This window comes from Salvelinus sp. IW2-2015, linkage group LG20 (assembly GCF_002910315.2).
Source record: "Salvelinus sp. IW2-2015 linkage group LG20, ASM291031v2, whole genome shotgun sequence".
Lineage (NCBI taxonomy): Eukaryota > Metazoa > Chordata > Actinopteri > Salmoniformes > Salmonidae > Salvelinus > Salvelinus sp. IW2-2015.
The window spans coordinates 13,903,466-13,920,691 of NC_036860.1; the positions used below are offsets into that span (position 1 = coordinate 13,903,466).

A 17,226-nucleotide genomic window follows, 5' to 3' on the forward strand; every position below is an offset into this window, starting at 1 on the left:
TCTCCCTCCCTCTCCCCTCCCCTTGTTTATCTCCAACACTTGATCAACCACTCCACACACATATGTTCTGTAGTAAAGTACACACACACTGCATGGGGGAAAAGCATAATTGTCCTAGAGAATGAACACACACAGGCTCTGGGCACTGAGTCATAGCGTCTGTATTTGTACAGGAACAGTCAGCAGAGAGCGGAGCAGCCGCTATTCCACAAAGACACACTGGAATCTTCTCCGTCATTAAATACAACACACACACGGGCCAACTGTGTCCAAACTGTCAGAGACAGGGCCACCCAGAGATTGACTGGGTTGGCTGGTAAATGTACCCACGCTTCACACTTTGACAGAGAGAGAGCGAGAGAGATATTAAAATGCAGAACTTTGCTATCTATCTCATTCCATCCCTCTTTGCAAATCTCTCTCTCTTCTTTCTCTCTCTCTCTACTTCTTTCTGTCCTGTCTTGTATCCCTGTCTGTCCATTCACCTTTATTCTGCACGTGTAGGCTTTTTTCCCAGCAGTTTGTGGCCTAAGGTGCTTTGATACTGCTAAGCTCAGGATCGTCCCTCCATTGCTTCTCTCTCCTTCATTCCTCTCTCAAATCATCCCTCTTTCATTACCAGGCAGCGTCGGGCCCTCGCCTCCTCCTCTTTCTTCTTGCTCCGCCGCATCTCAATCTCTCTCTTCCTCCTTCCCGCCAGCCTCTCTCCACTCTCATCCCCTCTCTCTCTCTCTCATTCCCCCTCCCCTATACGGAGCTCTGCAGCATTACCGTCATCATCATTTCATGAGTCTCCCTCCTCTCACAGACCTCTTCTCTGCAGTGCGCACGCGCACACACACTCACTCACATAAAAACACACATTTTCACACATACATGCACACATATCGATACACTCTGTTTTTGCCTGAAAAGTGCCACGAGGGATTTCAACATCGTGAACACACAGAGGGTTTACGGACATCATCATGTTATCGACGTGGTGCACAGAGATTGACGGAGAGGTTTATTGTGTGTGTGTGTGTGTGTGTGTGTGTGTGTGTGTGTGTGTGTGTGTGTGTGTGTGTGTGTGTGTGTTGTGTTGTAAACAGCAGTCTGAAATAATGTTCTGTTTTAAAGACAGGATGTCTCCATCTTTCCTTTACTTCCTCTCTCTCCCTTTCCATCTCTCTCACACTCTCTCTCTTTTTCTCCCTTTCCTTCTCTTGCTTTCTCCATTTGTCCCTCTCTTACTCTCTCTCTCTTTCCCTCCCTCAGATCAGTTTTTCCTGCCCTGTTCAAAAATGAAATCTTGTGGGAGAGAGAATCCGGAGCAGGTTGGGTGAGAAACAGTGTGCAAGGGAATTTCTGTATGCTATAAACCATCACGTGTGTGTGTGTGTGTGTGTAGATGTATTACTTGTCAATTCCTTGTTCCTTAGGCAATGTTCGATTCGACTAGATGGGCCTCACAGCCAAATGGCTTGGCCACAATAACTGTTCTCTACTCCTGTGTAATTTCTCCACTGGTAATCCAAATGCCATTCACTTATCTCCGCTGATCCATAAATACTAATCAAGGATGCAAAGCCTGGCCTTTTCAGCAGCACCACACATGGTACACTTCTGGGAAATTACAGCTGCATTATAATGGTTTGTGTTTACAGTACAGATTACACAACAGTTTCCTCAAACTCAAGGTGCTTTACATTGTATAGGGGAAACTGGGGTAATACTTTCCACCATTTTGTGGTAAATGGGAGGAAGTTGTGTTTGATATGGCCTATTGATGTTCATTGATACGTTCTAAAGATTGATTTTGTTTCTAATGTAGGCCTAAACATTGTTTTACTGAGTGTATCAATGCACATATGCAATTCAAGTGTCAAATCAATACAATTCAAGTAGTCTCGCCACATCATTGCTTGACCGCGGAAACCTGGTTAGCAGTTCTGATTGAACTGGGCCCTGTAGGGCTATGTGAAGAGGCTAATACAGGGCCGTAAGTAAGGAGAATTTGACATCTGCCTGACAAATCCCACAAAATCTCCAAAAGCTTCCAGTTCTCTCTCTCCGGAGGATGAGAATCATCCCACCATCCTGTAACCAGAAGGAGAAGAGGGGAGGAGGGGAAGGCGAGAGTGGAGGATGGGAGAAAAGGGGAGGAGAGGAGAGCGAGAGGGGAGTGGAGGAGGGGAGGGAAAGAATGGAAGAGGGGGAAAATGGGGAACTGAGTGGTAGAGGGGAAGACTGGATTGGAAGAGGGGAGAGAAAGAGAAGAGAAAGAGGAGAAGGAAAGAGGGTGTTTAAGTGTTGTGTTTTTTCACCCCCTGTCCTGTGCCAAATTAGCAATTTTTACACAAGGGGAAAGAGTGTTCCCTCAGGGTCAACAGGAAAGGCACCCTCCCAACCCTACCTCTACCCCTTCCCCCAGAGGATGTAGACCAGCGGGACACAAGCCCTATGTCACATGAACACACGCTCTGACTGCTACCTCTCCTTTCGATAATAATACATTGAATTGATAATGTGCTTTTCATTGAATATGAATATAATTAAAAGGCAGTATAAAGGAACAAAAACAAAACATTTGCACACACTGAAAACGCCCAAACTACCTTTTATGTGACAAATGTTACAGTCCGAGGTGGTTTTTTTAAATCAGGTCAAACACCACAACATATCATCTCACATTGCAGTATACTGGATCAAGTTCATTCAGAGTTTGCTTGAGTGTCTCTCTAACAAGGTATAACTCTAGTACTATACCTTAGCTAGCCTATATGACTGGCTTGACCCTTGACCTGAAATCATTTCGTAACAACTTATTGTTGGCTAACTTTTACGTTTTACATTATTACCTCAACTGATCCCAGGCCACTTATAATAATTTTTGTTCTAACTGGTTCTGGTTAGATCTGATCATAAATCAGCTGTTTAAGGCATAAAGTGACCAGAGCCAACCCACTGAGCAGACACTGGTTGAATCAACATTGTTTCAACGTAATTTGTCAACGTATCGTGATATCGAATCAACATGGAAAATACATTAGATCTGAAAAAAAGTTGTTAACCAGTATTGTTTTCCTCTCGTTTCAACCAGCGTTGCAAACATTGAAATTAGGGTAAAACTTCAACTTAAATACATTGACTTGTATTTAAAATGATGGTGTCCTTCGGGCAAATCAGATGTCAATGTATCCTACGTAAACCCAACCTCACTCCAATTTACTATCACATACAGCTTGTGTAAGAAAAGTTAGAGGAGTTACTTTCAATTCGTCAACGTTACTTAGGACGTCTACGCAAACGAGTACGGAAGCTAAGCAATGTCTAAATGTGTAGACGTGACAGCTCAGCTGAATCAAACACAGCTTGTTTCCAAAGCTAAGTAGGGTTCGTAGAGGTAGGCATCCGGATGGTATACTTGTTCTCACTGAAATGCATTTACCCCTCATGCACCAGTAGGAGTCACTGTTCAGGCAGGAATTGTTGGACTGCGACTTCACATTTTATTTCAATATACCTCTATTTTGGTTGTTGGCATGACGTTGAAACAATGACGTTGATTCAAACATACCCTTTTACTATCAACATTGAAACAAGGTCAAATAACATATGTCTTATCAAATATGAAACTCAACATAATTTCAACCACCCAATATATTGAATATATTTCTATGTGGAATTTTCAACACGATTTCAACGTATACAGTTCTAATTATGTTGAAATTAGATGGATGTTAGTCCGGTTAAGTCAATGTATTTATGTTGAAGTTTACCCTAACTTCAATGTTTACAACACTGGTTGAAATGGGATGAAAACAGTACTGGCTAATGATTTTTTTTCAAATCCAATGTATGTTCCACGTTAATTCCACGTCGCAATAAATTGACAAATGACGTTCAAACAACTGTGATTCATCCAGTGTGTGCCCAGTGGGGAGATCCATCTGCACTGCAGCACCCCGTGGCACTCTGCTCTCCTCTGTCTGTCCCCTATCAGGCGAATGGAGAGGTGGTATTTTGCCAAACTAAACTCAAGTGACACAAGTCACCTTGCCTGGGACTTGGAGACTTGTGTCTCCCAGAGGCAAACGCCAAGTCTTTAGCTCAGTAGGATAGCACGGCTATCACGACATTGACTCCAGGGCACGGTTCCAATACTTTCAGACTGCCTCCTTCCTTTCAGCTGTTTCTCAAGGTTATTACTGATGACAGAAGGATGCATGTTTAAAGTTTAAGAATGGAGCCAGTCCCTGACTAACTGAACAAAGGACGAAAGGATGCATGTTTAGAGTTTTTAAACGGGGCCAGATACTGACTTACTGAAGGAAGGATGGAAGGAAGGATGCATATTTAAAATATTTGAACAGGGCCAGTCCCTGACTAACTGAAAGAAGGTTGGAATTATGCATGTTTAAAGTATTTGAATGGGGACAGTCCCCTATGAACTGAAAGGACACTGAGGAACAGGATGTGTGGGTGGTACGTAAGGGGTGGTACAAAATTAGATGATGCAAGGATTGACACAGAGAGAAAGTGTGTGTGTGTGTGTGTGTGTGTGTGTGTGTGCGTGTGTGACAGAAAGGCTATAGGAGGTGGTCCCTGCCGCTACTCAATTCTGGAAGAGAAAAATTCAAAGTTTTGTGATGCAGCACCATAGCATACTATTATTGCCTGTTCTCTATACAACAGAATCTTGTTATGGGAAACACAGGGCCAAAACCCTATATGATTCCTATCTCAAACATAAACCTACATACAGTCCATGGTCTGCATTCTGCCTGTAAATAAATGACAATTTTTGTATTTATTAGATTACTTAAAAAACAGGTTACACATAAAGTGACCAGTAGGTAGATTATCTATCATGCATGTTAAAAAAACGGTTAAATTAACTAAAACAAATAATGAAGCTTTTTTTTTTTTTTTTTTTCAAAAGCCCCCTTGATTGGGCCCTATGTGAGAACACCGGCGCTGAAAGCTTTCAATTCCCCCGACGTTTGTCGCATTTCTACCCGCGGAGGGGCCCCGCTGCCACCGCAGTGGATGCAATTCACACGAAACACTCCGAGCAGGTACAATCGACGACGACAAGGGCGAAAACAATGTGGCTGGGGTACACGCTGCAAACCAGCCAGCGCTGTGTAAGGGAAGCCAAGTAACCGGCCGCTGAGGGCGGGCAGCACGCACTTCGGTAAAAGAAAAGAGAAAGGGGAGAGAACCACGGGCGGTTTTGATGCACACGGTGGCCGGTTGCTTCTGCAAAGCACTCTGCTGCATGGGAATGTGCAACGGAGGTGCAGTAACATCCAGCGAAAAACACCGGGGGAGGTGTGCGTGTCAGTACGGGGAAGAGGAGGAAAGATGCAGCCCATCTCCCCTTTTTCGTTCTATATTTAGAGGTAGAAGAGGAGYSGGGGGGGGGGGGGGTAGAGGGACAGAATCACAAATAGGATCCAGTCAAACAGAAACCTTAGCAGAAAAACGGCAAGGTGGTGTAAAAGGAGTGGAGTGCGACATTTGTATGCCCAAGGAAATTTGAGACTGTGTTTTTCACGCAATGTCAACAAGCCTCCAAATAGGCTACTCTGTCACATGCGTTTCCCATTACATTTAATAAAGAACAACACAGAAATGGCAATCCGCAGCAGAAGCAGCATTTAAATCGGCCACAGACAGACCAATACGGCCTGGAAATTAATTAAAGGTTTCCCAGTGGTCAATGCCTCCACAGAGGACCCACAACAAATACCGGTTGGTGATAAATAAAACTGCCGACGGGGAAAGGTGAGATGCCTGCCGGCTCGAGCATGCGCGCAAGTAAGTCTGTCGGAGTGCGCACGACACACTTTTGATGTATACAGTACAAAGGAATCTAGTTCACACACGCCGGTTTATTTTCGGCACCCGGGTCCCCTATTCACAGATTGTTTACAAACACCCGGGGAGAGAAAGAGACAACCGAAACACCGAGACAAGGACGATTTAGCCCCATTTAAAAAGTGGAACACGTCACATCAAAGTCATCAAACACGTGTTTGCTCTTGATCTCTACGGCCACGTCACCAATGAGTTGATTCCTGGGTGAATAGTACTGTGCATGTGCCATGCAGTAGGCTAGCCAATTTTTAACACTATGGATAGAAAGAAAATACAGATTTAGCAAGCGATGCAGTTTCCGGGGGTGTGGCCATTAACATTGGGAAAACGGATGCCCCTAAACGTATAATAGACTATACTGTTTATTTTAGGCTAATAGTTTGTTGGGGATACTCGAGGACTGGAGTTGGATAACACAAGGTGATCAATATGTTTCGAGAATAAACTTTGCTGAGATGTTCCCTTGACCCTCAGTGACGTGTCTTACGGAGACAATGAGACCTGAGAGAGTTGAGTCAGTCAGAGAAGTTCGAACAAGTGATCGAGACCGGCAGCGTGAACTGAATGATATAACTCAGTGACCGAAACGCGTCCTCGACAATCGACACACTGAGTAGACCTAGGCTATAAGTGACACCAACTTGTCTGGTCGCATTCTTGTAACATAATAGATTGCAAGAGCAGCCATTATGTAGTCAGACACTTTAGTTCCACAAGTAGAAAGGCGAGTAAAGTAGTAAAAGGGAGTGGTCTAGGCGCTGTCTAGTGCTGAAATAGGCCAACAGACTGCCGCTGTCCAGTGCTGAAATACAGAAGGTGTGGGTGGAGCTGTCCGGTTCTAGAGGGATGGGGATGAAAAAGCCAGGCCGCAGGGGTCAGTGTTGTGTCAAACTTTTTCTCCATCCTTCGCAAACACAGCTGATTAAACTAATTGCATTAGAAACTGGAAATCATGATTTGTTGATTATTGGAGTCAGGTGTGTTAACTGAGGCTGAGTCAGGTGTGTTAACTGAGGCTGGGGCAAAAGTGTGACACCAAGCAAGCACCAGAGGACGGGAGTTGCCCATCTCTGTGCTAGAGGACTGCATTTCAGCAGACTGTTCCGCCTAGGCCTGCTAGTCTCCATCATTTCTCGCCTCTACTGCTTTACCTACTCATCTTTCTACCTGCTCATTTAGACTCAAATGACGGGCTCTACTCATATCGTTTGACCAAAATAGCCATAGCATTCCATGTAGCCTACATAATATACAGAACGGGATACATCGTTGGCAGTGTGTCATTTAAAAAAGCACTAATAACCAATAAGCTCTAATAACCTATAAGCACCATAGGCCTAGAAATGTGGCCGCTCTTACATCTGGGGGAAGACTGCAGGACCTACTACAGACTACAGGACCTACTACAGACTGCAGGCCTACTACAGACTACAGGCCGACTACAGACTGCAGGCCTACTACAGACTGCAGGCCTGCTTTGTGTGAAAAATTGGGACTCGAATTAGTTGTATTTAATAGTTAGCCTAGTACCTTAATTTGCATGAAGTCTATTAAAAACTTGCTCATCCATAGCAAATAGGAGAATGAATAGGCTAACTGTTCACCTGCAGGATGTTGTTGGTGTTGTGTACTAATAGGTGCATATAGGAAATATGGTGCCGGGGTCAAAGAACTACATACCGGTAGGTGTATATGCAGCTCAGCTGTATGTTTGGCCTAGTCCTAAAGAGAGTCATTTACTTCTTTTTTTTTGTTGGTGATGTTATTTATTCTTCCTCACAAGCGCAGGTATATCTGTCTTCAGCCAAGAGGCGTGAGGATGCGCGTGACATGGACAGAGCTGGATCACACAGAGGTTAAACAGATTTTTTCCTGACATGTCATCAAATATCAAGCGCTCCCTCTGATATCTAGGGTAACCTCTGTAGCAGCACATTCTCAAAAGCACAGTGTGTGTGTGTGTCGTAATTGTAACACGAGTGAAACTGGACCAGGGTCGTTCGGGAAGTTTACAAGGTGGACGAGGGTTAATTTCTCTCTAGAGGTGTGATATTGAGCGCCCGTCAGTCTGCGCGCGCGCGCGCACACACACACAACACACACAACACACACACACACCACACACACACACAACACACCACACACCACACACACACACACACACACACAAACACACAACACACACACACACACACAACACACACACACACACACACACAACACACACACACACACACACACACACACACACACACACACACACACACACACACAAATATGATAGAATACTTAAAACTAACCAAACAGCGCAAGCGTAGTACACGAAAGGAGGTAACCTCTACGGGCATGATGAAAAGGGAGACTAGTCAGCCATTCTAGAGCTGACAGGTATCGCCACTAACAGCGGGCACTCGGCTATCGTCTACCCGCATTACCCCCTCCCCTCTCTCAGTGTCTGTGTGTGAGGGGTGGGGGGGGGGGAGCCAGCGCAACTCGCTGCGTAAAGTGGGGGCTTCGCTTTACAAATAACACCATTTGGTGGAGACAGCCACGGAGACATATGGATTAATCAATAAGGGATACGCCACATCCCAAGATTGCAAGGCTAAGCAAAAAGAAATCGCGAAAGAGGGGAAAAGCGACCCCATACAATAGTTTTAGTGCTTTTACTCTCGATCGAAGTCTTAAAAGGGCTAGCACAAACAGCCCCCGATCTCTCCGCCTCCCCTTCTCCCCTTTCTCTCCTTTTAGACCGCTGCTTCGTGTGCTGCGCTGCAGCAGAAATCGGCGCGAAGTCAGCTACTATCAGCACCGCAGTGCTACGCTATAGCACAACGAGAGAGAGAGTAGGAGAGAGGGGGGAGGGCTCCGGTGGGCTCGAAGGTGAAAATAAGCAATCCAGCGCACACCCCTGCATCCGTGACAATAAAACAAGTCGTGTGTTGTATTTGATAAAGAGTTGAGGGATACACTGTCGGCGCCGCAGAGCGATGACGACATATACCCACTGTGCAAAGAATAAGCCACCCCCAACCGATATGCTGTTTCTCACTATCAAACCGAATGGGGGAATCTGTAGTCAATTATGTTGCCTAATCAATGCTGTGTTAGAGCCGTTTTTTCCTCTCCGTTCCACAGCGTTTTCCATTATTTCATTCATTTTCAGAACATATAATAATGTATTACAGACGTTTTTATCCAAAGCGATTTACAGTCAAGTGCGCACACATTTTACGCATGGGTGGCGCCGGGATTTGAAACCCCAATCCTAGCGTTGCAACCGCCATGCTTTAACCAACTGAGCCATACAGGACCACAACATGTATTATGTTACAAACAGGTCAGGTCAACCAATTTGCATGTGCAACAAATTATTGGGATTTATCAAACATACCGTGCAATCGTAAAGTATTCAGACCCCTTGACTTGTTCCACATTTTGTTAAGTTACAGCCTTATTCTAAAATGGATTACATCGTTTTTTCCCTCATCAATCTACACACAATACCCCATAATGACAAAGCAAAAACTGTTTTTTAGACATTTTTACAAATGTAGTTTATATAAAAAACAGAATTATTACATTTACATAAGTATTCAGACCCATTACTCAGTACTTTGTTGAAGCACCTCATGTCCAATCAATTGAAATGACCACAGGTGGACTCCAATCAAGTTGTAGAAACATCAAGGATGATCAATGGAAACAGGATGCACCTGAGGTCAATTTCGAGTCTCATAACAAAGGGTCTGAATACCTAGGTAAATAAGGTATTTCAGTTTTTTACATTTAATATGTTCGCAAACATTTCTTAAAAACCTGTTTTCGCTTTGTCATTATGGGGTATTGTGTGTAGATTACTGAGGATTTAAAAAAAAATGTAATCCATTTTAGAATAAGGCTGTGACGTAACAAAATGTAGAAAAAGTTAAGGGGTCTGATTACTATCATTGACAAATCAGTCATACTATATTTGCGCGCTCATGAACAAGCGCTACAAACCCGCCTGGAAAGCGCCCCTCATTCACCTTTTATGGTAACAAAAACTCCCTCATTTGCTGCGGGATTAGGATATGTTGGAACTGGCCTATGATAGTTTCTACAGCGCAATGGAAATGTTGATAACATTTTTGTAGAGGTGTGGGCAGAATGTTTTAATATTTTGCAAAGACTTAAAAAAACAAAAAAACATTTCGCCTATAGCAAGTGCCAAACACTGGCTGCGCATTCTGCAAGACTGATTGTCTATTGAACAATTTCAAAAGTAAATGCTGCCTACAGCCCACACAAAATACGAATTGTTGTGCAATATTTTGTTTATCAATACATGATCAATACATGTTATAGGATCTGAGATTAAACAGGTTATTATGTTGCGCTCCTATCGCACAATACTACTGTAGTCTACTAATACTGTCATAGGCCCACGGTCTACTTACTAATAACGATGACTAAATAGAAGATGAATATTTGTTGTGTAGCGGGTATAAACCAGTCATGTCAGAAAGAGAGAGACATGCCCTGCAATATAATTATGATTTAGGCCTATATAATACAAGCAAAATAAATATATTAGGCAACTTGCTGCTATGCGATCTTATTAACAGCAAATGCATCTGTTTTATCATTAGGCCTAGGTTTGAATGCTTTTATGAGCCTACCATTATTATAATTCCCCTGCATCAAACACCTCCATTTCCCCAAAAATGTGTTTTGCTTGCAATACAGTTGATCAACCACTAGGTGTGCACACGCATGGTCTGAGATTTGCGTGGAGATACAGTATGCACACTTTCCCATCAAGTTTTTTTTTTTAATGATAAATATCATCCTTAGCGGGAATACTGGCGCACGCAAGGTTTAGAGTAGTTTTGTGCACTTTTGATAAATGAGGCCCCTGGTATCTTACTATACCCCAAACCTTTAGGAATATGCAGGCGAGGTCACTTTTGCACTCACTAATTTATAAGCCCGCAAACCACGTCATTCGGATAGATTTCACTCCACTTGAAACCAAGGATTCACCATGCTTTCATTCTTCAGTCATTAATTCCCGGCTCTGTTAACATCTCTGTTACAAAAGAAGCCTGAAAGACACAGCAACACAAGCATCTACAACATCCAGTCACTGAATGACAGTAGGAGGACAGAGGGGGTGGTTTATCTGAGATATTTAGGGCTATGAACGGATTTTCATGCTTTTTCCCCTGCATGCAGTCTCTTCAACCAGGCAACACCAGAGACCAGAGACCAGGCATGCAGGCGCAGCCCGGGCAATATGCTGTCTTGATGTGCCCAGTCGACAGAAAATACTCGTTTAACACACAATAATCTGGGTCACGGCACAGCTTTGTCTCCGTAAATGGATATGGATTTTTAGAGACAATTAAGCACGAGGAGGGGGAGCAAGAGAGAGACGGAGAGAAAGAGGTTTATTGTGGTAGCGACCCTGCTACAGTTACATTTAGTAAAGCCACTACCAAGTGGATGAATCATATTGGCACAGGTGACGGTGTGCTTCCGCTTCCCTCCAAAGTGTGTGGTGGTGTAAAGTCACGTGCCACTTGGGCTAACCCCCTTTATTCTCTTCACAGTGTCTTGCAATATGAAGTTCAAAATGTGACCATCCCAAACAACACAAAGTCATCTGTGATTGGTTCACTTCTGTTGTGTTATAAACAGTGGCGGGGAAAATAAAAGTAAAGATGCCTTAATAGAAAATGACTCAAGTAAATGTAAAAGTAATCCAGTAAAATACTACTTGAGTAAGTCTAAAAGTATTTGATTTTAAAATGTACCTAAGTACAGTGGTGGAAAAAGTACTCAATTGTCATACCTGAGTACAAGAGTATGACAAAAGTACAAGTACGGAAAGCCAGGGGCACACGCCAAGCCTCAGACATCATTTACAAACGCAGTATTTGTGTTTAGTCCACCAGATCAGTGGCAGCAGGGGTGACAATGCAATTATATTGAAAGGTGCGTGAATTTGACCATATTGCTGATCTGCCTGAGCATTCGAAATGTAACAAGTACTTTTGTATGTCAGGGAAAATGTATCGGAGTAAAAATATATATTTTCTCTTTAGGAATGTAATGGAGTAAAAGTTGTCCAAAATATAAATAGTAAAGTAAAGTACAAATACTTCAAAGTATTTTTACACCACTGGTTTTAAGCTATAACCCTTACCCTTGTTTTACACTATGTTACTAGTCAACCCTGCAGTGCGAAGCAAAGTCAATTCAGAAGCATCAGCTTTTTTGGATCAGCCCACAGTAGGCCTATAGCATTGTGGCCTACAGGAAAAGACCATGCATGCTCAATCATGGGGTGGTTATTTCAGCTTACCAGGAATCTTCTCCATGCACATCACACTGTAAACTCCCTCATCTGTGGAAGTAGTAGTACTAGCCCCAATAAATGTGCATACTTCTATGAGTAGCCCCCCGATAGTTTTTTAGATGATAGAGCAGAGGGGTACTGATCAGCAATAGGTCGATCCAGTGTTTACCCTCTCCTGTCTGCAATGACAAAAAAAAACTAATTTTAAGTGATTATAAAAGTAATTTGACATCAGGGCTACTTACATCGATTACATTTATTCATTTCATTCAAGCATTCGAAAATTCAGCTGAAATAACTTCACTTTATAGTCGGAGGGGATAAATGACAAATGTGGAAAATTCAACGCCCCAAACCAGGAGGGTTATCTTGGCAACACTACCTGCTGAGTAAGCCTGGGAAGAGACCTAGCTGTCATTTCTCTCTGGGGTAGGGTGACATTGGCCCTGGACACTGATCTAAGGTTATATTTGCATTCCCTCCTCCTATTGGGTAAGGTTAGGATTGGAGGAGAGTAAACTGATCCCAGATCTGCTTCTGAGGGCAACTTCTATACCTGGAGCTGCCACACTGTTTGCGTCCCAAATGTCACCCTATTCCCCATAGTGCACTACTTTTGTCCAGGGTCAATAGGACTCTGGCCAAAAGAAGTGCACTCTTATAGGGAATAGGGTGCCTTTAAGGACGTAGACTCTGACTCTAAGCCCGTTGCGCCCTCTAACACGAACCTCCGGGAAACAAAAGCCTGCAGTATTGTGTTCCCATGGAGACAGCATCCTTGGAGGTCAGGTAGAGGGCCACCACACCAGGAAGAGAACATCAGGTCAGTTCATCTCATAGAGCTAGACTTAGTAGAACAGATACACAACTCGAAAAACCCACCGCATTGCATAGATTAGAATGTCCATTCTACCAAGAACCTGCGTTTAGAAGGACAAGGAGCTATAGCCGCCCCCGCAGGACGACTTTTGGTATAAATTACGCCTGTTGTGTGACGGTGAATATTCTAGTGTCACTCCATGTACGAAGATCTCAGGCTTAAACTGAAGCAATCGGCCCTATACAGACCATTGATGATTATCCCATTTTTAATCAAGAGCGGAATCCCTCAGTTGCCGCCTCTTGACTTTACACCTTAAATAGGTATGTGTGTTCTCTATAGAACGCCTTGGTTCTACTAATTATATTTCTATGTCAAGCCAATACCTGTAATAGCCTACTGTAGCCTGGGCCAGAATACAGCACAGCATACATCCTGTTGCCAGGGAACCACATGCGTTCAGTGTTACCTGCGTGAAGGTGTTAATTTGTGTTTGGGTGCAGGTGCAGGTGTCCACAAGTGAGCCGTTGTAACAGGTAAGGTTACAGGCCTGGCCTGCACATCCTCAACAGTCGACACATTTCAGCCAACAGTTCCTGGTTATGAATGCTCTCTCATCTCAGCAGATGCGTGGTCCTACCGGAATACTCATACAGATGTGTCTTTGTTCATTTGTCACAGGTGCAGGCCTGTTGATGTCCCTGTTTTCACACAGAAATAGCCTATCACCTCGAAGGGAAACAGTGGGTAGCCTTCAATAAAAAGGCCACCAGACTGAAGATAAATGGGCTATATGGTTTGTCATGTTGAAGGGATGAATGTTTATGGAAGGGGAATAACCAACCGCTGGGGCATCATACCTACAGGGCCACATGTGACATAGGGCTACTGTATGTCACCTTCATAGCTGGCATGCCAACTGCACTGACTAGGCCTACACTGTAAAGGGCTTACCGTGAATTTGTCAGTAGCTTACAGGCAGCTCAGCGGCAAGTAACATTTTGTATTTCATATTACAGTACACAGTATCAAAGCAAGTACTGTGTAATGACACACAGCACAATATCGTAAAATTGACTGTCTTGTACTTTTAAAAAGGTAATGCTACTGTAATCGGAGTGAATAAATTAAAGGAGTTTAAGGGTTTGTATTTCACAGTATTGTACTGTAATTACAAGGGATTGGCGCAAGCACTTAGGCTGCTAGGTAAAGTCTTTACAAACATGACATTATATTAATTAATATTTTGTGTTTTATATCACTTGCACTTCTAGAGGCTTCCAAACTGTCAGTGACTACAGGACATGGCAAAATGCTCAACCATTAAGGTTTAAGACTTGCTGCCACCCCCTTATACATTTTAAGTTGAAGGGGCACTATAACTACATACAAGTGAAATTGGTACAGCATTCTCACTCACGGGTGCAACAAATATAGCCTCAACAAATATTGGAATTACAGTACCATTCTAAATACAGCAATTCTTTCCGGCTCACAACATTTGCCCACAATGCCCATAATTTACGGTGGGCTGCAGTAAAACATTTTAAAGTATTTTACTGTTGATAATACACAATTACTGTATCATTTACAGTTTTCCATTAGTGTATGTCACCACAAGGAACGTGAGATAGGCAATTGATAGGCAACTGTTGACAATTGGTCAATCAACATATAGAGGCAAGCAAAGCTTTCATTCATAATGTTGGTTGGCAACAAAACCTTAAAGTAACTAAGCCTAAAATAACCCTTCACTTGTATGGATTGAGACTCCGGTAGACAAGGTAGAGACGTTGATTGGCAGGAAGGACAAGTGCAATGGTAACAGGTAGGTTGGTGACAGGTAGGTTGGTCACACAGGTAGGTTGGTCAAACAGGTAGGTTGGTCAAACAGGTAGGTTGGTCAAACAGCAGGAGAGCATGGTCAAAGGTTTAGGTCTAGATTAGAATGAAAAGTGGTGAGTTAATGAAGTCATTTCTGTGGTGGGCACAAACATGACAATGGTCCCATTCATTAATGATCCATTTATTTAGGTTTTAACTTTATTCGAGTTAGCTAAAGTGGACACTAGTGTAGTTTACAAAACTGGCTCCTTAAAATGCGCCAAAATCAACGGCCAGGGTGCGCAAAACGCGGGTAGCCTATAGACTGGGGCGGGACGCAGCACGAGAAGGCTTGTTAAAACGAAAAAGTTATTGATGTGAGGAGATAAATGAAGATGAGGGGGGGGTGAAAGTGGGATGGAGAGAGTGAAAGGCAAGGAGACAGAGAGAGATGCGCAACAGGGGAGTGAACGGTGTGGAAGACGAGGGAGTGAGCGAGGAGACAATGCGCTAATCGAGATTGAGTGATGCACTCGATGACAACGACGGAGTCGGCACTAGAGGTCCACAAAGAACGACAATTTAATCAAGCGTGGGAAAGTGTGTGCGTGTGTGTGTGTGGGGGGGGGGGGGGGGGGGGGGGGGGGGGGGGGGGGGGGGGGGGGGGGGGGGGGGTATGCAGTACGCTCGAGACGCAGTGGTAACGGGGAAATAATGCGTAAAAATGGAGAAGGATAGAGGGACGAGGTGAGAAGCGTATAGGAATGGAGGACCAGCCAAGTGACTGCGTGAGAGGGAACGAGGTACATGGGAGAGGGTCTCCCCACACAACTGTAATAGCGTACTGTGGTGCTAAATATAATCATTTATACAAAAAAATAGAGAAAATAACGCACTATGGGCCACAACAGTCCATTTCCAACCTGCAACAATTTCTAAGCACACCAGCATCTGTCTGAGTTGGCTACTTGCTGCTTCTTGGAAATCCCTAACCGATGTTTATGACAGTCACTGTTTTTTTCCTTCCAACTAATTTTCCTTCACTATCAAAGCGATCATCACCATCATTCTGACAAGAACACAATAAACACACCCTCCTTCGTCATCGTATTAACTTTGGACATAGCAGCTAACTTTCATTGACTGCAGTCTGTACACATGACGTCCATTATAAAATATGTCAGGGATATTCAATATATAGCCTAAATAAGCATTAGGCTATGCGGGATCTCCCTCTTCTAAATCCAGTTTAACATTCCAGTGCACCTGCAATAGACTTTTGTGGGACGCAAACGTTTTTTAAAGAGGAAATTACATAACGAGAGAGAGAGAGAGAGAGAGCGAAATACAAGCATCGCAACAGCATGTATCGTGCTGGAGGGAGGACTCACCTTGGCATTCTTGGAAGAATACGGATCCTCAAAAAGATTCCAGAAATAGGGTTGCCACACACTCCACCAGCTCCTCTTGCGCCCGTCTTCGTGCAGGCACAGCCTCTTGAGCTCTCCGTCCGCAGTCAGCTCCAGGTCGTCTTCCGGCTCCTCTGGCTCCGGCTGCTCGAAGCTGTCCAGCGCCTCTTCGGCATCCCTGTGTTGACGGTAGTTCATCCAGCAGCACGCCTCCACGTCCGTCTCGTCGATGCCCCAGAAGGCGAGCTCCTCCTCGAACAGTGGGCCGCACACATCGTTGGGACAGTGAAGCTTGCCTGTGCGGTAGTAGTTGAGGATGAACGTGAACGTGCCGGGGTGGCGGTCGAAGAAGAACTCGTCGATTTTGGGGTCATAGTCGAAGTTGCTAAACGCGTCCGGATCGGTAAGCCAGGATAAGCGGGTACCGGGCAAAGTTTTGAGGGTGCTGCGGTAAGTCTCGTGTCGCACCCCTCCGCAGTTTATTACGATTTTCTCGCTGTCTGGCGGACAAGTCATGTCTGCACTGTAACATGCTTTGTTGGGCGACTTGTTCCCACCCTTGCGTCCTTTGAAAGAGGAGACTGACACCGAACTGAGCATAGGGGAAAGGGGGAGGGAGAGGAAAAGAGAGAGAACACAGGGGGAGGGGGGGAGGAGGAGTCTGTGGAGAGGGAAAGAGAGAGGGGTAGAATATTGAGTGGAAAAGGATTGAGTGTGGTGTTGATTTTTTAACATGACGGTCAAATCTACAGATGAGGGTCAAATCTTTGAAATATAAATAGACCATAGACCGTGTGTGCGTGCACCATACATAAAGTACCAGTCAAGAGTTGACACACCTACTCATTCAAGGGTTTTTCTTTATTTTTTTACTATTTTCTACATTGTAAATAACACACATGGAATCATGTAGTAACCAAAAAAGTGTTAAATAAATCAAAATATTTGAGATTCATCAAAGTAAA

General features: G+C 44.0%; 1 protein-coding gene across 1 annotated transcript in view; it reads right to left on the reverse strand.

The window, feature by feature from the left end:
* LOC111980800 (voltage-gated potassium channel KCNC1) overlaps positions 1–16,861 on the reverse strand; it is an 87,461-nt gene extending 70,600 nt beyond the window's left edge. Inside the window, exon 1 of the mRNA XM_070449714.1 lies at positions 16,244–16,861. Within this exon, the coding sequence (XP_070305815.1) occupies positions 16,244–16,861 (618 nt within the window). The remainder of the gene's footprint in view (positions 1–16,243) is intronic.
* Positions 16,862–17,226: the final 365 nt, after the last annotated feature.